The sequence below is a fragment of the Chironomus tepperi genome, unplaced genomic scaffold, assembly GCF_022539635.2.
Source record: "Chironomus tepperi strain 1889 unplaced genomic scaffold, CSIRO-AGI_Ctep_v1 contig_244, whole genome shotgun sequence".
NCBI classification, from domain to species: domain Eukaryota; kingdom Metazoa; phylum Arthropoda; class Insecta; order Diptera; family Chironomidae; genus Chironomus; species Chironomus tepperi.
Genome location: NW_027226366.1, coordinates 1891299 through 1914382, shown reverse-complemented (window position 1 = coordinate 1914382; position 23084 = coordinate 1891299). Strand labels below are relative to the sequence as shown.

At 33.1% G+C, this 23084-nt stretch overlaps 4 protein-coding genes across 9 annotated transcripts; 3 read left to right on the top strand and 1 right to left on the bottom strand.

The window, feature by feature from the left end:
- Positions 1 to 840: 840 nt before the first annotated feature.
- On the bottom strand, positions 841 to 5007 carry LOC139091217 (uncharacterized). 3 transcript variants are annotated; one of them, XM_070641169.1, is made up of 8 exons: positions 4784 to 5007; positions 4605 to 4658; positions 4343 to 4393; positions 2770 to 2814; positions 1910 to 1954; positions 1657 to 1701; positions 1261 to 1463; positions 841 to 1198 (listed from the first exon to the last, which is right to left on the bottom strand). In XM_070641169.1, the coding sequence occupies exons 1-8, from the start codon at positions 4924 to 4926 to the stop codon at positions 948 to 950; spliced, it is 837 nt and encodes a 278-aa protein (XP_070497270.1). In that variant the 5' UTR covers positions 4927 to 5007; the 3' UTR covers positions 841 to 947. The 3 variants fall into 3 exon arrangements, with proteins under 3 accessions (XP_070497270.1, XP_070497271.1, XP_070497272.1); XM_070641170.1 differs by lacking the exon at positions 1657 to 1701; XM_070641171.1 differs by lacking the exons at positions 2770 to 2814; positions 4343 to 4393; positions 4605 to 4658 and having other exon boundaries at positions 4784 to 5006.
- A 1615-nt stretch (positions 5008 to 6622) lies between these two features.
- LOC139091220 (uncharacterized) lies at positions 6623 to 7984 on the top strand. Its single transcript, XM_070641173.1, has 2 exons — positions 6623 to 6783; positions 7141 to 7984. The coding sequence occupies exons 1-2, from the start codon at positions 6766 to 6768 to the stop codon at positions 7672 to 7674; spliced, it is 552 nt and encodes a 183-aa protein (XP_070497274.1). The 5' UTR covers positions 6623 to 6765; the 3' UTR covers positions 7675 to 7984.
- Positions 7985 to 9071: 1087 nt separating this feature from the next.
- On the top strand, positions 9072 to 11720 carry LOC139091218 (uncharacterized). The gene is made up of 6 exons (XM_070641172.1): positions 9072 to 9220; positions 9282 to 9579; positions 9960 to 10105; positions 10209 to 10749; positions 10807 to 11098; positions 11263 to 11720. The coding sequence occupies exons 1-4, from the start codon at positions 9167 to 9169 to the stop codon at positions 10491 to 10493; spliced, it is 783 nt and encodes a 260-aa protein (XP_070497273.1). The 5' UTR covers positions 9072 to 9166; the 3' UTR covers positions 10494 to 10749; positions 10807 to 11098; positions 11263 to 11720.
- Positions 11721 to 13170: 1450 nt separating this feature from the next.
- On the top strand, positions 13171 to 22488 carry LOC139091243 (uncharacterized). Of its 4 annotated transcripts, XM_070641224.1 has the most exons (8): positions 13171 to 13299; positions 13355 to 13640; positions 14184 to 15214; positions 16804 to 17181; positions 17284 to 17545; positions 20031 to 20145; positions 20213 to 20505; positions 20573 to 22488. In XM_070641224.1, exons 5-8 carry the CDS (start codon positions 17498 to 17500, stop codon positions 21527 to 21529), a joined length of 1413 nt encoding a protein of 470 aa, XP_070497325.1. In that variant the 5' UTR covers positions 13171 to 13299; positions 13355 to 13640; positions 14184 to 15214; positions 16804 to 17181; positions 17284 to 17497; the 3' UTR covers positions 21530 to 22488. The 4 variants fall into 4 exon arrangements, with proteins under 4 accessions (XP_070497325.1, XP_070497326.1, XP_070497327.1 ...); XM_070641225.1 differs by lacking the exon at positions 16804 to 17181; XM_070641226.1 differs by lacking the exons at positions 13171 to 13299; positions 13355 to 13640; positions 14184 to 15214 and adding an exon at positions 15377 to 15438.
- Positions 22489 to 23084: the final 596 nt, after the last annotated feature.

Here is a 23084-nt window from a genome sequence, read left to right as displayed (position 1 = left end):
TTATCACCAGAATTAACTGGATTTAAGTAAAATTTTCATGAAGAAAGATTTTCTTCTTCAAAAAAACAAATTTTAATTCATTTTACATCTAGTAAACATTGATTTAGAAAACAAAATTTCAATCAAAATTTGAGTCAATCTCCAAAACATCTAAAAATGGCAATGATCAATCAAGATCCACTTGACATTCCAGAAACAAACGACGATCAAAATTTCAGAGAATTCATTAACGAAATAAACGCAAATTCAACAGAAGATCAAGCATTCAACGAGTTCGACGAACCAGATGAATCAATTTCTGAGAGAATTGCTGCATTTAAAGAAATGTTTCCAGAAAACTTTGTTGACAATGTTGGAGAATTCATATCAACAGCATTTGATATGATTTGTGAAGCTTCCTGGATCTTTTTTTCATCTGGAATAATTCTACTTGGACCAATAATCTTTGAGCATGAAAGAATGAGACTTACTGGAAGTTTTAATGATGTTGATGAAGAACAGAAATCAGAAATGTAAAGAAAGGACATAAATAAAGTCATTAAGTATTTAATATCTTATTGCTACTGGATGTTCTAGAAATTTATAGAACGCACCGCTTTCATTTTTACGACTTAATCTTATAGCTTGAAGCTTCCGTTACCACAACTTCAGGTTTGAGAGATTAGCAATAAACTAGAATAATCTACTTTGTAAATGGAATCATCCAGGAATGATGTCTAGAAGTTATGGGAAGATTTGGAACGTTCAGAACTATAGGAGTAGCTAGTTAAGGATCTAATTATATAACAGACATCACAAATAAACTCAGCATCAAGTTCTTAAATAACTAATTCACACATATTCCACAATATATGTTAATTACAGTAAATAAAATTTTATTCAGGAATAATATTTTTAATGGTCACAAGAGATTCATAAGTTACAAATTGAATAGAATATTGAGATTACTAGTTTACATCTTCATAAGCTTCATGGAAATTGTCAGGTAACAAGACAGTATTGAGAATCGGTAATTGTGCCAAATCAGTGTCTGTATCATTTATATGAACAATATTTTCACTGTCTGTCAAATTTTCACGTGAAATGTGGACAAATGAAGTATCAGCTTGCGTGATATTGACAATAGTTCCACTGAATGGTATTGCCTTAATAACATCATTGATATCGCTTACGGCGCCAATATGTACAGGTGCAATTCCTGAAATATATTGCAGAGCTTGTAAGCATATAGTCAGTCTATAATTAATATTCTTGTTATACCTGTAATAACTTGACCCTTCAGACCAGTCGTCTTTACTGGAAATGGAATATCACCAAAGTTCACGTCAGTTCCATTGCTTTCAGTATTGAAGAAGGTCAAGTCAACTTGTTGACGTGTAACTGGTCCATTATCTGTTGTGGTGTCATTGTCTGGAACGTCTGCTAAGATTCCAATTTCATATGTTGTGGCCTTAATGATATATCTGCAAGAAATGACATAGAAATGAGTCGTTGCATTGGAATTTACGATTGATAATCAAGTTCATTCAAGGTCAGGAAATGTTAAGTTCATTCCACATACTATGTTAGTCGGAATCTCAAAGGTTAAGGTTAGGGATCATCATGTTGTTAGTACAGGAAGGAGGAATAGGTAGTTAGTTACAGTCAATTACTTACACTTCCTTTTTGGTTTCTTTTCTTTCATGTAATGTTGAATTATCTCTGTTATTTGTGTGATTGTGTACGGGAATGTTATGGGAAAAAAGAAGGCATTAAGTGATGGTGCATTTAATTTAATTGTAAAGGATATAACTCAATATCAATCAGAATTCGGCAAATGTGTCCACATAAGGATTCTTAGGATTAGGGAATCTTATGATTATCATCATGGACATGCGAATTTTATCAATTGAGTTAGTCAGGAACTTACAAGGTACTTGTGGTTGTTGTACTATTTCCATCATCATAATAATCACTGGAGTTTTTGGTTTTGGATGGAAGATAAGAAGAGAAATATTTATGGATAAGAATTGAGGACAATTAAGGATGTAGAGCTTTCATCTTCGTTCAAAGAATCAGAAAAACTCTTCCGCATTGTGTTAGTAATATACTATCTTGGCTAAGGATTGATCTCGTCATGTAAAGATAATTGTGATTTTGTTAGTTAGTTTAAGGAGTGGAAATGAGTGATGATAAGTGTGAGAAGGTTCTTATTGTAAGTTTAATCTGGTTTAGATCACCGATACAACTGGAAGCCTTAGGGTTCCTTCCTGATTTCCTTTTTGAAATCAAAGGAGTGGAACTGACCAATCAAATTTTTGATGGTTTTAGATCATTTCTACACATTTGCTTCAAATTTTACGACTTTAACACAGTCTGTCTGAGCCTGTAGATGTAGTTTCTCAGTGAAATAAGCTCTTAATGATGATTGTTTAGAACTCGGAATTAAGAGAAAGCGAATTAAAGATAAGAACAAAGTACTATTATAATTCAAATCCGGATTTTAGTAACTATAATGACTTAAAAGATTACATTATTCGTTAAAGCAACTGTCAATACATCATAGAAGATTGTCGATTCTAAAGTTCGAATCAACCAAAAAATATTTAAAAATGTAACCGTCGTAGATTTTTTGAAAAATATTCAAGGGGTCGTTCCTATTCTACTTAAAATTCCTAAAAAATCATAATTACTTCCCCTTAAAAATTTTTTCTTAACCTCGATGTTCACTCCTTAAACATAATTTCTAGATCTACCTATTCTAGGACACTCTAAACTTCAAAAACTTACTATTCAGTCTCTGTTACATTTGCTATCGTATCTTCTTCATTAATACTGATTAATGCCAAATTTAGTCATGTATTAACAAATTCCAAGTTTAATTTGTAACAAATAAAGGAAATGAAAAGGTGAGAATAAAAATATTCTTGATTACTTAATATACTGATTCAATTTTGTTTTCTAGTGAACTAAAATTTAGCAGACGATCTCTAAACATGCTTCATGGTCAAATGAGAATGAAATTTGTTTTTGTTGTGAAAATAATGGAATTTTAAGGTGAGAATTCAGCACAAAGAGTTTGCACTTGAATATCAAATCTCAAGAAGCCTCAACAGGAACAATACAGGAAATAGCGAGAAATAACTAATTTATAGACATAACAATGACAATATGACAAAGTGGATATTGACTGGAATCTGCTTATACACAACAATCTACACATTCTTTCTCTGTCGTGCTGCAACTTGCAAGACTTGAATGAACTTCTGTACATAAAAATATAAACAAGACAATGCACAACAAAACATGAATACGCAGTAAGACGTCACAACAATAATACTGGATAGAAAATATTTTGTTGAACTCACGTTTTTATTGATTTTTTTAGTGTCAAGTATGTACGTGATAAATCGCAAGACTACTTCTTACTCGATGGGATATGCTGTATAGAATTATCATTTATTAGTTAACTTGCAAATTGAAATTGTTGTGAATTTATTTAGAATTATTTTGAATCAGAAGATGTTCTGGAGATCATATTCTACATGATATTTAAGAGAGTAGGATTGTTGGCATCATAATAATGACGAAAGTTATGATTCATTGGTGTAAATATGAGTGATATAATCTGAGTGATTCTGGTGTTAATTTTTAGAACATTGTATGTACATTTCTATAGAAAAGATATAAATAGAGCTTCTTGTTTACTTGAAACTCAAGGCAAATTGAGATATCAGTTCTCATTTTTGGAACGTATGGCTTTTAATTATCACATCATGACTCAAATGACGCTTTGGGATAAGCAATGTAGTTCAAAAATAGCTATCAAAGTAAAAGTTTGTATTGTGTCGGGAAATCCCCGAACTAGCAGTGAAATTTACTGTTTTTGGATAAATCTGTAAAAGACTAATTATTTTAGGGATTTTGAATAGCGAGAGAGACCATGTGGACAATCTAAGAACTCTTGGAAGGAAACTTTTCAGGATTTTGAGGATTAGGACGCCATCTGAGGAAGACCTGAGGACAACAATTGATCTGTTTGCAAAGCAAAATAATTAAGGGTTTATAAGCCGTCACTTACTTCAAAAATTTGACGTTTCCAAAACAAAAAAACCAGAATATACAATAATAACATCCATCTAACCCAGTCATGGATAACCTTAAATTTTTCTTGGCATACCTTGATTGTAAGATACGACCGAAACCACTAACGGCATACGGCTCATAGCATTTCCAAAAATATTAAAGAACCGCAGCACAAAGGTTGCCAAACACTGATCTAACCTCAAAATTTCTCATATCTACACCAATGATCCACAACTTTATATACCGCTATTCTATTTGTTTACTCTACTAAACTTACTATTCTTCGATAACCATCTCGTCTGAAAGATTTCCTTTATTCATCACTGGACTGTTTTGGATTATTTGGAAAAAGGATAGGAAATGAATTATTTTAAGTGTCCAAAATCATTAATATCTGTGAGGAATTTTCAATCCAATCAGCGTAACTTCGGAATTTGTACAATTTCATCACATTTAATATCTCAAATGGATTTAACGAAAATTTCATCACTGATTTTTATAAATATTTTCTACTTCTGATCATGTGAGGATTGACTTACATCTCATACATTTTTATTAGATCATCCAGTGTGATGTTGTTGGACTTAAATATACTAAATGGCAGGAATTTTGATGGAGGAGAGAATTTTTGTTAGTAAAATTTGATTGTCAGCCACCACACGTGGTCCAGGAAGGTACAAAGGAGTATTTTGGAATCATTTTCACTGTCTATACTTACAATTCCTTATGAGTATTATTTGTTGAATTATTTTCTGACGATATATCCACAATTGATTCTGTATTTTCGACAGGTAATCCAAAAACTAAATTAACACTGTAAACTAATGCAAGAACAGCACCAAACATCTTTAATCCTTTCATTTTTAATGATTTATTTTAATTCTAACTTCTTTTACGGACTTTAATGTCTCTATTGCGATTGAAATTTAAGAAATGACTTGATGATAAAGAATTGTGATGCTTATATACTAAAATTGTCAAACTGATTAGCACACAGCCGTTAATTGATTTACGCTGTATGTTTCCATGTATGATATCAGAAGCTAAACAACATCAATTTTCAATTAATTGCAGTTTACCTTTCTTATTCATCTATCTTATCACTCAATTTAATCAAAGAGAAAATAAATTTAACTGACAGATTTATTGTGTACACACGTCAATCATTAATTTTGGGTTAGTAAGGAATCCGCGTGAAGTGTTTGATTTTTTATGACATAATCTTGATAAGGTATTAAACAGCTTGCAAGTGAATTTTCTATTTTTGGGATTTAATTGAAAAAGGTTTGGATGTGAAAATTAATTATCTTGAAAATTTGTCAATCATCCGAAATTTTAATGGCACTAAAGTAATCAGTGAAGTGGGAGAAAGGCAAATATGCTTTGTGTGCTTTCTTCTGCTCGATTAAGAAGAACAGAAAAGTTCTTAAATACTTGAGGATAATTTTGTTCAAGCATCATTTAAAGTTTTCACCTAATTTAGCCGATTTTGAGGAGCTTAAGAGGAGCTTTAATTGCATGGAACAAACATTGTGTTGCTGATGGTTTAAGTGCTGCTTGTGGTCCATATCAGTATATCTTCAATATTGAATCTTCTTGACTACAAAGGAGTAGGGGTGGGAGATTTGAATACGGCTCTGCGAGTATGTTCCAACTTGCTGCTTATCGCAAATCATCCAAGTCGAATTGTTAGAAACTCAATCAGTACATACTGATGCCCATCTGATGCCCATATAGACAGTATAAACAGGTGATAGTCGTTTGGTAATCGAAGCCTAAATGGACGTCGATTGGTTCCTATTGAAGTGTGCACTTGGTTGCTAAGAGAGCTATTCGGAATCTAACTACAACTAAGGGTATAGGGAAAAAGTACACTTTTGAAGAATATAGCCAGAAGAGAGAATCGATCCCATGCCTTCTAAATTACGTGTCAAGAGCTCTTACCCACTGAGCTATCCGGGTTTGATATGTAGCGTAACACAATGCTAATTTAAACTATCGTTCTGTAAACAGTGCTGATGACACAGCTCTTATTTTTGCATTGCATCAAGATGCAAAATCAAACAATAATTCTCGATTATGAAGTCAAGTAGCTTCAATTGTTCAAAGTCGACCATGAGCTCTAATTTAATGCCCTTAACAGTAATAAAAGTTCGAATCCTTATTTGCATTTCCACTAAAAAATCATGATTAATGCATTTTCATCATTCAGAATTTCCATGTAAACTTTATTAGCTCCTGATAAATAATTGTTGACAAATTTCTCTATACTAATCACTTATCACCATAAAGAATTGTAAATTCATCCATTATACAGACGAATTATGATTCATGTATTTATTAAACTGGAACTGAATAAAATTTAGTCAATGAAAATCTTTTTTACTCATCCACAACATGATAAAACCAGCTGAGATCCAGATAAATTGTCTCAATAAATCAATAATAAACGTCATGAATTGGATATCCGACAATAATACACGAGTGATGTTACTAATTATCACATTTGACTTGCTCGATATATTACTTACTTCAACAGAATTCTTTTTTTTCCTTTTATTTAATTATCATGTCCATCAATGACGAAAAATTTCGCAGTTGATGTTTGAATTAGTAGAATCTGTATAAATAGATGTATAAAGTAACAATTCAGATTTAGTAGGCTGATGTGCTGAAGGAGTGAAAGACAGATTCTTAAAAATGGTGTTATATAAAATTGTGAGTAGACTTGTTGATATTAAGTGGGGACTGTACACTTTTTAGGTTTGCGGATGTGGTCTGGAGTTGCAATGGGTTAAGACTACATGCATAAGTAGCAATGAGCATTTTTTAATGCAACATAAGCTGCATGTTGTGTGCAACAGTTGGTGGAACATGAATATTGTGAGCAATAGACAGCTTATGTCGCATGCCGTCCATCCGCACTTCATGGTTCCTTCCACATTGGTATGACGTCACTTACGAACGTCAATTACAATCATACTTCCAAAAAACAAATTCCTCTCCATTACATAATAAGTGAACAATCCCAAAAAGGTGTGCCTGACTAAAAAAATTTTTATTTCATGTTAACAGATTCTGACAATTTCACTGATAGCAATCGTGTACTCGCTTCCATTTGATGATAACAAAGAAAATAACAGCACGGAGGGACGCGGCATTAGTGTCAATGACTTATTTAAAGAAATTAATAAAATTTTAGAGCATAACATTGAGTCAGCAATTGGTAGCAGTTCTGTAGAGATTGGTGATAACTTTACAAGCACTAAAGATGATGGAAAGGTTCAAATAACAGTTGAGAAATTTGAGTATGGAGTTGATAAGTTTCCGGTAACATTCGAACCTGATCATAGTGATGAGAGTTTAGAGGATGATGATGTTGTTCCATTGGAAGGTGATTATGATGAAGTGCTGATTTTTAAGGAAGAATGTTACGGTCCAGTTGATGAATCATCTGATGCTGTAGACACAACAACAACTGCTGATCAATCAACAACAATTGTTGACACATCAACTGTACCTGTGACTACTCAATCTCCAACAACAGCAAGCAAAGACGTAAAACTGCTAAATGATGTAGCAGCACAACCAATCCTCACGACTGTTTAAATAATTAAGAATCTTGTGTTAATCAGTATTTCCTCTAAAAATTATCTAAATTAAATTAATTTTAAAGAAGTCTAAGGTCTAAAGCATGTTGATATGAGACGAGAACTTGATTGGAGATTTTACAGGACAGACTATTTTTTGAAATTTACGTCATTGTAACTTTATTTTTGTGTTAGACGTGAATTTTTGGCAAAATTATTAAGCATTTAAGTACGGGTTTTTGGAAAATTTTAATTATATTAAGTAAGTTATTGACTGGAAGACTTAATCATATAGTCCTGTAATAAATGTTAAGAAGTGGTAAAAAGGATGGAATTTGTTGTTTGAAAATTAATAGGTATTTGAGTTTTTGGATTTGCAAAAAAGTTTAGTGACATTCACTATATGTGAATTGCATATGATTAATTTATTTGTAACCTTCTTTCTTGGATTTGAACCCTTGCAATGTTTACGATATTAACTTATATTTTAACTTTAGTTATAAAGTTCGTGAAGATGTGCACATTATATGCTTTAGAAAAGACAAAGTTTAGTCCTAGTTGATCGCGGATTGCATACATTGCCAAAGAATCCGACAATATAGCATGAGGTAAACTTTATGTCAATTTGATGCTAGACTTCATTCAATTCAGTTTTCATTGACTTGATGATGAATTTTATTTCATTTCTGCATTCTTCCGAGCGACACAAGTCAAGGAAGTTTAGCGATCTGTGTGGCGTACAACTTGTTGGAAACATCTTATCTCAAGAATTCTATTGTAGTAAGATCAAAAGAGTGTCTTAGGTGCGCAGTCCTTGGAGACAATGTGCATGAACCGAAATTCTATATCTAGAGATTCTTGAATCAGCCTTGTGCTGTCTAAGTGTTGTTTTCCTTCTTTAATAGATGGTACTTCTGTTTTTCAGTACTTTTAAGGTGCTGCGTCCTTGGATTGTATTCTAAGTTGACTATCATCAGAATTAAGTAACTTTAAGGTTTGTATCTAAGTTTGATTCATCTATAGCAGTATTGCCCAAACTTTTTGAGGTCACAGCATTCCTTGATGGTGTGTACACCTTGATAAATTTAAACTTCGACTGAAACCGAGCACGGTATTCAGTTCATGGCATTCCTAAAAAAATGCGTCAAAACACCAGTGTCTCGCTCCACACTGCATGGACAACACGAATCTACAGATTCATTAACAATCAACCATACAGTATTACATATCCATTAAGACTAATCATACACGATACAAATACATTGCAAATACCGATCTATATGTTTTATGAATATTCTTTATCATTATCTTCACTCCCATACCCATTTGAACCAAGATAATGTTTGTGTACGATATCAAAAAAAGAATCTTATCAATGTTTTTTTTCGAATTTAATAGATTTTCATACTTCTGTGAATGCCACACAGTTAAAGAATTTTAGGAAGTTTGAGGCTTCATTTACATTTTGTTATTTGCTTTGGACAGTCATTAAAGTTAAAAAAAAGTCAGCCATGAAGTTGAATCTTTCAAGATCAACCGTATTAATTTGCAGTGTTTACACTTTCGTAAGTAATTATTTAGCACATACAATTCTTTATATCCACTAAGTGTCGATAATTATTTCAGGTAATAGGTGTCATAATGCTAGTCTTATCAATTCTTTCATTAGTGGCTTACAAATGTGTATTTCAAGATGGATTTGCAAGCACGCCTGAGTCATATTTCTTTCATTTATTTTACTTTCGATCGCATCACTGCAATAGCTTTATAGACTGGTCTGTTTTTGGACTGGAAAATGTTGAAGTATTGAATGACTTTATCATAATGCCACACGAGAATGCTATTGTGACGAGGACACACAAATTGACAATAATACAAATTGTTATCAATAGTTTACTTATTTTGGTGTCGCTGATTGCAGCTGGTGAGTATTTGGTGTCCTTTATTGGGGTTGGCCGATCAATGCACGGTTGCAAGTTGTCCGCAAAGTAGTCCCAATATTTAGAATCAAGCGGCGTTCACTTGGCAGTTGATTCTCTATGATTCATAGTGGATTAACAGTGAATATCCCGAGCAGCACACTGCAATCGTCAGAGCATCGCTTCGTCAGCGTGTCAGCATGCTAATAGTTGCCCTGATAGCATCGTGATAGCTGTTTTCAACTCCTTTTTCTGAGAATTATGAACTTTACTGCATCGTGCAGCTCGTGTGTCTAGATTCATAATTTGTCAGCATACGCCCACTTCTACCTCATATAATTAAATCCTTAACTAACTTCCTCAACTTTTCTCTACACTTTTTCAGCGGCAGTACTCTTCAACATCTACTTCCTCTCAAAAAGAATGGCATATATAGTGCTATTTGTACCTTATTTACTCATACTTCATGTGTCGATTGTGTTTGACTTTATAGCTGGAACTCTCTATGCGGACGATCGTCTACGAAGCTATGTAAGTTAAATGATCACGATTATTATGAATTAATAGCTAATTAAGATTCTATTATGTACAATTAAATGCTAATTTTGTATGACTCATCATTAATAATTGACAGTCTGTTGATGGCACGATGACAATGTTGGAAATTGAGAATCGGAATGAAGCAAGACCATTTATAGAACAAATTGATCAAATATTTCGAATTATAGCACCAAATACGATGTTCTTTATATTCACAAAAGTTATGATTATCAACATCATTAGTGTTTTTGTCTTATTCTTCATGGTATTTGCCGGCTGGGAAGTAATTGATGGAAATAAATTGCGAGTGACTAAAAAGGATGACACAAAAAGTACGGAAAATATTACAGCCACAACACAACTAACGCAAGAGGATTAAGATAATGAAATTTTTTAGTATTTATTGTATTTATTATTATATTGAGTGCCTGTGTGTACACACCATGACAGATTAGAATGAAATAAAAATATGTAACACCATTAAATGCTCGGGCCTTATCAATATCACGATTTATAGTAACAACTACATGTGTATTTAAATATTTTGCTATAAAATTTCATTTCTCAGTTTATTTTTGTGCTTAGCGATGGAATTTTCGCGGAGACAAATTATAGCCATTGCTTTATACTCAACAGTAAGTTCCACAAAATATTCTCAATAATCATGCATTAATTGTATACATTCCCATTAGTGCCAGTCAGTGATTTTCATCATTTTGTCAAGTCTCTCAATACTTTCTTACTACTGTCTGATCGAAACTCCATTCAGCTTATCGCCAACGACTTATATGATTCACTTGATGTATTATAAGTCACAACACTGTGGAAATGTAAGCGATTGGACGCATTTGAATGTTATGGGCTATAATGCTGTTCAAGCTGACAGACCTGACACTACGTCAGCTATCGAAAGAACCTTTATCATCTCAATTATATATCTGATTCTATATAGCTGCTTGATTCTAGCCAGTGCTTTAGTTATTCGTATGTATTGCTTTAGTCAAGGAGATGGAACTTGAAAACTCGACTGCATTCATCCGCACTAACCTGCAACTACCCGCATCTTCTCGCAATTGCCGAACAAGTTCCATCTCCTTGCCTTTAGTCATCATGAACTGAATCATCATCTAGTGACTCTTATTCCACAGTAACGCTGAATTATCTAGCAAAACGTCATCTCCTGGCATGCATTTTGATTACATTTCCATTTGTTACTACGATGGTGCTGATTTTCATCCTCGACAATTTTTCAGCAGCTTATTACAGTGTTGATTATGCGAGAAGCTCGTCTACATATGGTGCCATGACTGTTATGGAAATACGAAATAAAGAAGCCATCCGACCCATATTAGAGAAAGTCAATGCAAATGTTTTGACATTTCCACCTGCATTGATGATGTACACGTCTTTAAAGTACTATTTATTCTATGTCTTAAATATATTATCAATGATTGTCATTGTACCATCTGTGTGGAATAATTTAAGTCAAACTAAGGAAGCGAAAGTGAATGATGAGAAATTGTATATTTTGAGAAGCTCACAGAGTATAAATGTAGGGCTACCTATAAATTAGATATTTAATAAAAATAATTTTAGGCAATAGGAACTACAGCTGTTTTGTTTTTAATTGTTACTTTTTAATGTTCGGTCAAGAAATGCATGACTGTATTTTCTGCGTTGTAGATGCACATGCCTGTAGTTTTTGGCTGCTGCATCTTATAGTTGGTCCAAGGCTGCAGTTATGCATTTTTAATCATTAACTTCTGAACCAAAATTGATTCAGAAAATCGATTCTGATTCTGAGTTGAGTCTATCAGATCAACAACTAATGATGTCAATTTCAACAATTACCTGTGCTATTTAGGTCTCATTTCAATCCTGACGTCACTTACTAATCAGCCTTAATCTACAATAAACAAAAGATTGCTTCAACAAAATACAAAAGAAAGTTTTTGTCAAATCGATTAATCTTTATTGATCAATATATGACAGCATTTAATGTTAATCAGAATCAGATATCTTATCAAAAAGCTTTTATACTTCCTTGTTTTCAAAAAATGTTCAAAGAACTAGTTTTAAGGAGAATAAGTTCTTAGTTTGTCAATTAGTCTGGTAATTTCTAGTTTTTAAGAAGATTATTGCTTTCTTCTGTTTCAATTGTGGTTCAGTGACCTTTGACTTTTATGACTTTATAAGAGATTTCAGTATAGTTTATTAAGAATTGTAGCCCAAGAACTAATGGATTTAGCATTTGGTATCGATAATTGGCAGATGAATGACAGAACCAGTTTTAGTCGACGTCTCTTGGATCGCAATCGATCTGCAAAGCCAGCGAAATTCGCAAGTAAGACCAAAGACCTGATATATGACAATCTACTAATAGACAGTCAAGTTTTGTCAATTTTTTCCTTAAAAGTATGCAAATCAATCCTAAACAAAGCTTCAAATTCAAATTAACCTTAGAATCATCCAAAATCAATCATCAAAACTTCATAACTCTCAAGTTCCTCACACCTAGAAATTTACATCCATCTATAGAACCAAAAAAAGGAAATCCTTTCATCCACCTACATAAAATATCTCATTATAAATTCCAAATGCGTGCATTGCCATTAACAATCATAATTGTTATAGCCTCAAGAGTAAAAAGAGATTCGTCATCGACTTGTTCATAACAATTTAAGCATTTATTGCCATTGTGAGTTCGACATGGGAATTGGCAGATATATAAACAATTTCATCGTTGTGTCAATGTAGACGCGTGCATGATTAATAACTTGACGAATGAATGTTTTGGCAGTAGGAACTATTTAGTAGACACAATTTAAGGAAGTAAGCTTAATGTCTCGAGTTAATAAGGTTAGATGTAATTTAGTCAGCTAATTTACATGATTTAGATCCAAATCTTAATCCGCAAAAATGATGTGACGCAATTGGGGAATCTGCCGAAATATTTTTATATCATCTTATGTCCAATGACTAGTTTTTTGATGAATTATAGGCGATAAGATATCAGCAATTGGATATGGAATCATTTGATGGATTGAATTACTATCTTGTCTTGAGTTTATTTAGTTTACTTTAGTTTGGACATTTGGGAAGTATTGAAAATTAGAGCAAAGGAATTAAATTAAATTATGAAGGCACCAAAGACAATTATTTACTTAGTTTCATTATACTGTATAGTGAGTTTGTGGATTAATATTAAAATATTGTGATTCTTCATTCCTGTCATCTTAGATTTCAGGCATCATCTTCATAGGAATATCAGTTCTGTCAATATGTGCCTTTGTCTGTACATTCGATTTTACAAAGTCTCCATTTACATACATGATGTACTTGCTGTATTTTCGAAAAGGAGCTTGTCACAACACAATTCAATGGGATGCTTTGGGAATCGACTTAGTGCCAACAGTGAGACTGGAAATGCCACAAGAAACGGTAGCTGTTTTGAGAACTTTAACGTTTTCAATCATTTATTTGGTACTGAACATATTTTTGATATTGGCTGCAATTAGGGCTATGAGTAAGTTAGTCAATGGGGTCATTTGTAAGTGACGTATAGCATTTTATCCTTGAGGATCTCTTAAGCTGCAGTTAAAGTGTACAGATTTGGGTAACATTCCTTAAAATGTGTCATTAGTCGTCTGTTGATCTAGTTGTCCACTCGGGCACTTTGCAGTCATTTCCTAATCGCTCCAAATAGTTCAAGTCAATTAAGCGATCCAGAATCATGATCGGCTTGACTCAGGCATGGTGCCGAATTTGAACGGAATCCGATAAAAAGTCAGAGTCACGCTGGTCTGTGGTTGAATTTTTGATCGATTTACTGATTCGTGCTACTTTGGATAGTTATTTTCATAAACTGCAGTGAAATGTCAAGTTTATAACCTTATACATGACCGACTAATCGTACTATGATCGTCTTTAGACTCTTTTGCTTTAAATGCCTTGTTTGCAACAGTTGCATGTGTGCCAGTCGAGCCTCCGTATTACTTAAATGCCAAATGTCACTTATAAATACCCCAGAAGATAAAATTTTGAATTAATAATTGGAAATAATTTACAGCTGGTGTCAGTAAAACATCAAGAAATCGACACTTTTTGTTCTGGTCATATTACTCACCCATTTTTATTACCTTTATCGCGATAATAATTTTGGACTTTTTGTGTTGCGCATTTTATATCGTTGAGTTCTTCTTAATGTATTACAATTCGGACAATGTCATGACAACCTTAGAGCTAGGAAACAGAGAATACTTTACTGATTTCTTTAACAAATTACCAGCAGACACTCGCAGTTTACCATCACTTTTGTTTTTCTTAATCTCGTCTAAATGTGTATTACTATTGACGGTAAATATTGCTGTCATATATTCAATGTTTACTGCCGTATGGAAAGTTTGTCGTGACAATCAGAAACAAGTGTTTAAAATTCATGAGATTTCAAAGAAAAAGGCGCCAAGCCCTGTTATGTCAATTCGAAGTATTGAAAGTATGAATGAAGTTCCACCGCTTAAATTTGAAACATTTTCAAAAGCATCAACAAAGCGTGCTGCACCTGAAAGACCACAATCGCTTCCACCGCAACCACCGCCGCGTAAAAACTCAGTTGAATCACAAACAGAGACATTTAGTTCCACATTAGACATAGCAATAATTCCAGACACACGAAGTATGAGTAGCACAGCAACAACAGTTGAAGAAATGGAATTTGATGACTTGCGCTTGCCAAGAGTTCCATACGAAAAATCATCATTCCAATATCCACCAAACTACAATAACACTTTAAACCGAAAGACACATTTTTAAGATTTTTTTTTAATGCCGACTCTCTAATGAATGAAGCAACAGCAACAACAAATACTGTATTGACAATAACAATAATAATAATTGTAGTCATGCCTTAATACTTATCTTATCACTTATACACAATTACATAAATGAATTTTTTTACACTTAGTTATGATATTAAAGTAAACACCTTTATTGAGAATAAGCTATGTGCTGTTTTGTGCTGTACGCTCTCTCTCTCAGTCAGTCATCAACGTGAAGTGTCGGAGTAAAGAACGATCGTTGCTTGAGATCAGTCGGTGAAGTGTAAAAAAAATATTTCTTTTGTTATTTATATTAATCACATCATTTAAATTTTCGTCATATTAGCATTGAACACCTCTCTTTTTTTATTTTACATAAATACCTAATGTCTTCATGAATAATATCTATAAATATGAATATCAAGTATTGTATTATTGTGTAATAAATATACTATATAGTAATATTAAAAGTGGATGTGTGTTATTCTTCTCTCAATTTTTTGTCTCGTAAGAACAATCCCGAGTTGTACAGGAGTTGATGTGAAACCGGTTTGATTATGCGATGTGATTAAACAATCAGTTTGGAAGATCTGTTGATGTTTTTGTTTATATTGAGATTCAGGTTGAGATTCATTTGGGATACGTCATATGCATGGGAATGTGGCTCATTTTGTTTGGTGTTTTCTAGATGATTTAACTTTCTTTTCTCGAAGCATTGCTATTAACATTGTGTAGTGACTAACGAATTGAGGTTTTAAAGGGTTGATGCCGTAACTAATTGCAAAGATGCGGCCTAGGTAAAGACAAAGGCTATTATACTACAGCTAGAAACCTATTATTGGCAATTCTCTTTCCTGATAAAGATTAGAAATGTTGAAGCAGGTCTCAAATAACTGCTGAACTTTTGACACAGTTCGAATGATACCGATACTCTATCAGACTATTCACTTCTACATAGCTAGCTTCTATTGATTGATAATCCAATCCAAATTATGCTAAGTTCAGGAATGTTGCTTGCTCGTTATTAGTGAATAATCGTGAGTTGCGGGAAATAACAGCAGTAAAATTGTTATATTTCTTTTGAAGTATGCATTGTAACAATAGTTATATGCGGGTAGCAGATATGAGAACTTGCATAAGGTGTGTTTGAATAGTCTTTAAGAATAAAGTATTGCTTGGCGTTATTGTAAATAAGCTGGAAGTTTCACGGCATGAATAAGTTGGAATATAGTGTCATCAGACTGACATGAATCTGACTTGGGGACAAATTTTATCAAATCTGACTCTACGCCAGAGTCACATTAGCTTGGAAATACTATGTGTGCATTTTGGGAGCCGTGTGCATTTTAGGAGAGTCAGAAGAGCTTTAAAGAAAACGCAATCAATACCTAATATACACTTGGAAATCACACCAAGTAGAAATTGCCAAACTTCCAGCCCCAGATCAATGTGACACTGGCTACAGATCGGATTAGATAAAATCCGTCCTCAGTTCAGAGTAAATTCGACCTGGAGCTGGATTTTTGTCCATGACTACTCCAATGACATCTGAGATTGATTCTTGGAAAGCACATGTGGTCAAGAGGGCTGAATTTTTTGTCCCAGATCACCATGACTTTGGGATTAGATCAGATTCGATGAAATTCGTTTCAAGTTCAAGGTCGAGTAAAACTGGAGCTAGATTTTCATCGTTTCCATTGCCGTATGCTTTCCAGGAAAATTGCTCAAATTTCTTGATCGATCTCATTATTAGTTAAGGTAGATTAGAGAATATAAGTTAGTCATCAATCAAATCAACCATAAAATCACATCACTCCTGTATTACTCGGATCTATTCAAATGCAACAGGCATTTAAAAATAATTCCTAAAAGTATTCTTTGACAGAGTCTCTGAAAAAAAAAATCTTCCGTTCGTGTGTTTGTTGTTATGAGGCAATCAATTAATTTATGGAAGACGTGTTTGGTGTTTAAAGGCAAGACAAAAACAAAAAAAAAATCATTTACTTGAAGTGCGACTCAAAGTCTTAACGACAGTCATTGTTTGCGCATTAGAATAGTTAGTCAGATGTCGGAAAGCTGATGAATTGAACAATTAAATAAGAAAATTAGACAGTTCGCGTTTTTGTGACACACACAAAAAAAAGGCAATAGAATCTCGGCATTATCACACAATAAAATGTAAAAATTTCTATTAATATGCTGAAACTGTTTACATTGTGAGTCATACACGCTCGACAAATAATCTTGAAAGTAAATAAATAATTAAATAAATGTGAAGCGCTAACATTCTCAAGTGCATTTGTATGTAGCAGTGAATTCTTATTGATTTTTTTTTATTTTTTATTCTCTCAGAATTAAAAGGCACTCGAACTGATTAATCAGCTTTAATTGATTGTAAACGAGTTGTCACTTTTTTTCGTTCTTGTGACAATTGTTCCTTATGATGATTTCATATTAGTGATAAGATAATAGACAAGAAGAAGACATTGTGGAAGTCGTAAAAAAATAATATTGGAATAAACAACCAAAAAAAGACAAAATTGTGGACAGAACATATCAAAGCACCATGGCGCGAAGTAACTCAATCATGTACGGCGCGATAATTTATTCATTGGTAAGTCTCTTTTTTTGCAAGCTTTAGAATCACGATTGGGAATTAATTTGGCTTAATTGAGTTTGGGGACTATTGAGAATCTTGTTGGAAAAAATGGAAGTGAAATACAGAAGTGATTTGTGAATTGAATGAGAATTTAATTATGAGTTATTGCCAAAATATGAATTGTTTACTTTTGTGGATGTTCTAAGCTGTGAATTTGTCAAAGATTAATTGTGAATTTATTGTGGAATCTAAGGAATTTGGAGTGGGTAGCCTCAAGTGACAAAAATGAAGAAGGCTTCACCAAAGAGCTATTAAAGCTCCTCTAAAGCTCTTTTTCTAACACCAAATGGAAACAGCTTCCATTTGCCTCCCATGTGGATCCCACACAGAACCTTATGCATTTGTGGCGCTCGTGTTTAAGTCATATGATTGCTGGTTGTTGAACTAGTTACTGTTTAGATAAAATTTTTGATAAGTATTTTAAAGCGTGTTGTTGAAATATTTTGTGTACAATATAGCTTGTGACAACGGAATTGTATTTAATTTACTACCTATTTCTGTTATACAAAGTTGTGTATATAAGATAGATCAAGTACAGTTACTGATAAAGTTTGGGAAAATGCAAGATCTCGATGAGTTTGGTGAGGGATACTAGGATGTAATCAGTCGACAGAATGCATAGTTCTGAGCATAACAGCTACACAAATGACATAAAATGTCTAGCTAGACTAATGGTCGATCAGTCATAGCTTGTTCTACATGGAATTGTCTAGACAAAGCAGTTAGTGTTGCTATGTTCTAAGCTCTAAATCTACTCTGTATCTATGAATTGTTATAATTTAACATTTAGTCAGGCAAAGGCAGTATCTAGCAAACAACAGATAATAAATTCCAAGCTTATATCCAAATTTCCCCATTTTCCTTCCTAACTGTTCCTAAAAATGTTCTCCAACATTCAATTTTTCTGACAATACTTCCAAATACTACTAAAAAGCATAACTACTGACACCTTCAAAGCAAGCACGTGTCACCTCTTTCATTAAAAATGCACAAAACGTATCACGACATCAATTCAACAAATACATGCCACCCTGATCAAAAAGTATATCACAATTAAGATGCTTTGTCCTCATATTGAGTCATAAAGTCAAGAGACTGAAAATAATAAAATAATTTAACAAATGAGATGATTATAGCTAAACATAGTTCAGGTATTTTACACTAGACACTTAGCCGCTATGCCTTCAAAAATAGATGAACTGACCTTCTCGCTGTTGTTACGCTTAACGACATTGTTTGCAATTAAATCGTGATCTATGTTCATGATATAATTTTAACAAGCTATGAAGAGATAAATCGGAAGAATTTTTTTGAATTTTTCTATTGCACGAAATCTTTTTTGAGCAGCTTAGTGACAAAATTATTTTTTAGTCAATGATAAATTAGGGTTTGAAGTTTTATGTCCAGAAAAAGTTAGAACTTTTCCATTAAATTTCCATTTCTGAAAGGTTTTCTAACTTTTTGATTCTACAGAGCTCAATGTCGACTCGAATTTTGTATAGAATGAGAATATGAGGTCGAATCGAGTACGAAAGCTCTGGTCGAGTCGGAATATTCGTTACTTCGTATGTACTTATGTCATCTGTCTGTAATATTCTGATTATCATTAAAAACTTATTCAAGAAGCCTAAATAAGTTTCTAAACTTCCGAAAAGTCTATGTATAGGCTGATGGTGGGATTCGAACTTGGGGAATTGAAAATCAATATCAACTTTCATGACTTGCACCTTGTTAAGTGAGCTATCAAAGTACTTTTTATTCTACGGCTTGTCAAGCAAATCACTTCTTTCATCTTTAACTTAGTAGGCCGGTAATTTATTCATTTAGTTGTTAACTCATTCAAAGAAAATAGTTCACTATTTCTAGAATTTCCTATAATTAGCTCATTCAATTCCAATAGGTGCTATGGAATGCTTTTGTTCCAAATTTTCATTGATATTTTGATAATACAATTTGATAATACATAACACATGTTGTATAAACCTTCTGTACAATGAAGTAACTAGAATTTGTTTTGAAAGAGTAAAGGAACAAAATTACGATAAGAAACCCTGTCCTTAAGCATTTTCCTTTAGAATTTATAGTTTACTTGCTTTGCTGGCCATACAGATCAGCTGTGATCCATGGCGATTCTCAGTTAACGTCTAAAACTGGCTTTATCGCTGGTTCTTTGCCAATATCCAATATCAAGTTCTACATTGTCTCTATCAACAGCCTCCTTCAAAGAAATTTAAAGTTTACCGGGTTGGCATAATCCAGGTCAATGCTTTCTACGTTCAATTTCAAAACAATTCCATCATGATGACAAATAATACCCAAAATAATAATTAATTATCGAATATCACGATTTAATTGATAACATAAGTCACTGATATTGATTGATTAGATAATTCATAGCAACAATAGAATAATTCTAATGTCATTTTATCTCTATTTACAGTTTGTAGGTGTCGTGTACTCTGCATTTGCCATATTAGGTCTCCTATCCAGATGGTGTATAATTGAAACACAAAATTCGCCGCTTGTTTATATGTTTTATATGTTCTACTTTAGAGGTTTGGCATACCCATCTTAAAATTAAGATTTTATTCAAATTCATTGCTTATTTTGTTCTGTCAACAGTTGAAAAATGTGAGCCAAAGTTTCAATGGAGGAAATTCAATATAATTAATTTTGTCGATGTAATCATGCCAGGCGAAACTGAAGCTGTACGTCGAACCTACATATTTACAATAACGTATTTGGTACTACACATTGCATTAATTGCTTTTGCCTTATTGGCATTGTGTGGTGTGAGATTCACAGTCAAGAGAAAACGATTTTTCTTCCTCCCATTAGTTTTTATTCTCATTGCCACTGTCATTTTTGATGTTTTGGCGACGGTTTATTATGTGGTTGACTTTGTATTCGTTTTGGTGAGTCATGGACTTAATTGACAATAGGGATCGTCTTACTAATTGATTTTTGTATTTGTTTTCATAGAAAAATGATGGACTTATGCAGATACTTGAAGTGATTAACATGAAAGAGACGAGACCAAATTTTGAGCAATTGGCATTTTCACTACGTTATGTCCCGCCAGTTGCAATGTTTCTTATTACATCAAAATTAGTCTTTTTCTTAATCTGTAATATCGTCTGGGCAGTGACTATTGTCCACACAACATGGTCCAAGAAAGAAAAAAGTCAAGAAGCTGAACCAAGAAAGGCAAATGGAAATGCTGCAATAATGGCAAATGATAATCCAGCATATGAGAATGACAGCGATGAAAAAATGTCAACAAATGAGGTGATTTCAAAAGATGGACATTCCGAAAAAAGATACAATGACACATCACGTGAACAAGACTTTGTCTATCCACATCAATTATATGCCACAAGTACCAAACAGAAGAAGACAAAGTCAATGGATGATGATGTTTTTGATGATGATTCAATTGACTTTAAAATACAACGTCCAGTTCTGTCTGCATCATACTACAATCATTCACGTAAGCTTCAACAATTTCCGAATAGTACTTATGACAATGATATTGAGAATCGATTAAATCGATTCCATACAAGTAATGGAAACCTCGAATATGATGAAATCTCACCAGACATTAGTTATAAGGAAATGAAAATCAGACCTACACCTCCGCCAAAGCCAAATAGATTAGAATTTAATTCGAGACCATCAAGTTCATATTACTTAAATTCCACAGGTCATGAAGATTTAATTTTATACAGACCTGATAGTGGACTAGATGATTCAAAAGCTGATCGATTAAGTGGACATGTGAGAACACCACAAGAATTAAGAAGTCAATTACCTTGGAGTTATTTCAATATGAGTGATGATGTGCCAAAGCATGCGCTTGTACATACGGAAGATACTGAAATTCCAGGAACTCCATTACCTGACTATGACATGAATGTGCCGAAACGAAGACATTATTAGGAAAATTCAATGGATCATTAAAATTAGCACATCTTTGAGTTACTGCTAATTTTAAATATAGATCTACTCGAAGGTTCAGTGATGAATCAGATGTTTAGTATTGTTAACTACTTTAAGTATTACTTTTATAAGTATTAAGTATTTATTGTGAAAATTTTATTAATGTTGTAAATTGATTGAGTTGATCTAGTGAAAAAAGTTCGTGATAGTTATAAGGAATAATTAGCTTTGGAGGGAATTTTGTCAATTTTTATGGGGTCTGGGTATGATATGAGAAGTGAGGCTTTGTCTACCTATTGCCTGAGTAAATACACCGTGCAGCTAGACTCGTCAAGATCAGAAAGTGACTTGACTTCTACGTGATGGCTGATTTCGGCCTATTTTTCCAGCGAATTGACATTATGCTGTATTTCAGTGGTGGACATACTTACACTAGTGTACTGCGGCACTCAGATTGCTTAGCACTGATGTATTTAGTGACAATTAAGGTACACAAAGGCATTTCGGTCCCAAATGTCGGGCCAGATATCTAATATCCAAAATACTAAGAATTTAACTCCTAAAATTCTCATGATTCCACAAATGAAGCAGAAAATTCTTTAATATCATGATAAATCTATTAGATCCACTTGTCATACCCAAATTATATCCAAACCTTCATTAAAAAATTGGCATAATTTTCTCCAAGGTAGCAGAACAAGATGAATTACCATGAATAATAATTTTTAATTGACTAAAAAATAATAATAAATCCAGTTTAATTGTATTCAAGAACAGATTAACAAAAGAAATCATAAGTATCATTAACATTCATTTCCAATAAACTCAAAACGGTTCAAATGTTTAACACGAAACTGTTTAGCAGCTCTAGAAAATACTTCTATGGGCACATGAATGTGCAAACAACCTTTTGCCTTTAAAAAAGAAAGAAAATCATTCAATAAAATGGAAAAAAGACATATGCATTTGACATTCTCATTCATGTAGATCCACTCAAGCTTTCTCTTTAAAAAAATGACCCTCTTACCTCTTTTTTTAAGGATGTCATTCCGACCTATAGAAAAATATTTGTCAGATTCCTTAAATCTTCTGATATTTTATTCGGATGGGGTTTTTTTTTGTGAAATCTTTATGTCAACATCAATGAAATGGTTCCTCTTATTGGATTTTTTACTTTTATTACAGCTTGGATTTAGATGTCTTTTTCAAGGTTTCATATTCACACCAAATTTTCAATTTGGGTGAATATATTGCTTTTGGTATTTTGAAATTTCAGTTTTTTTAATTTCCTGCATCAGGCTTACAGAATTGACAAATATTTCCAATGGTGGAAAGTCTGTGCCTGAAAATACCAATCCAACAGTGAAAACCGCATCTTGATTGGTGCTTCCTGTGCCGAGAAATCGCAAAAAAACACTTTCTGTTATTTAGTTAGTTAGTTAGTTAGTTAGTTAGTTAGTTAATCAGCACGATATCTCTCTTCAAACTCAATACTAAGACTTCGGGTTTTTTGCTTCTGGTAGGGAATGGGTATGGCAAGAACTGTATTGTTTTT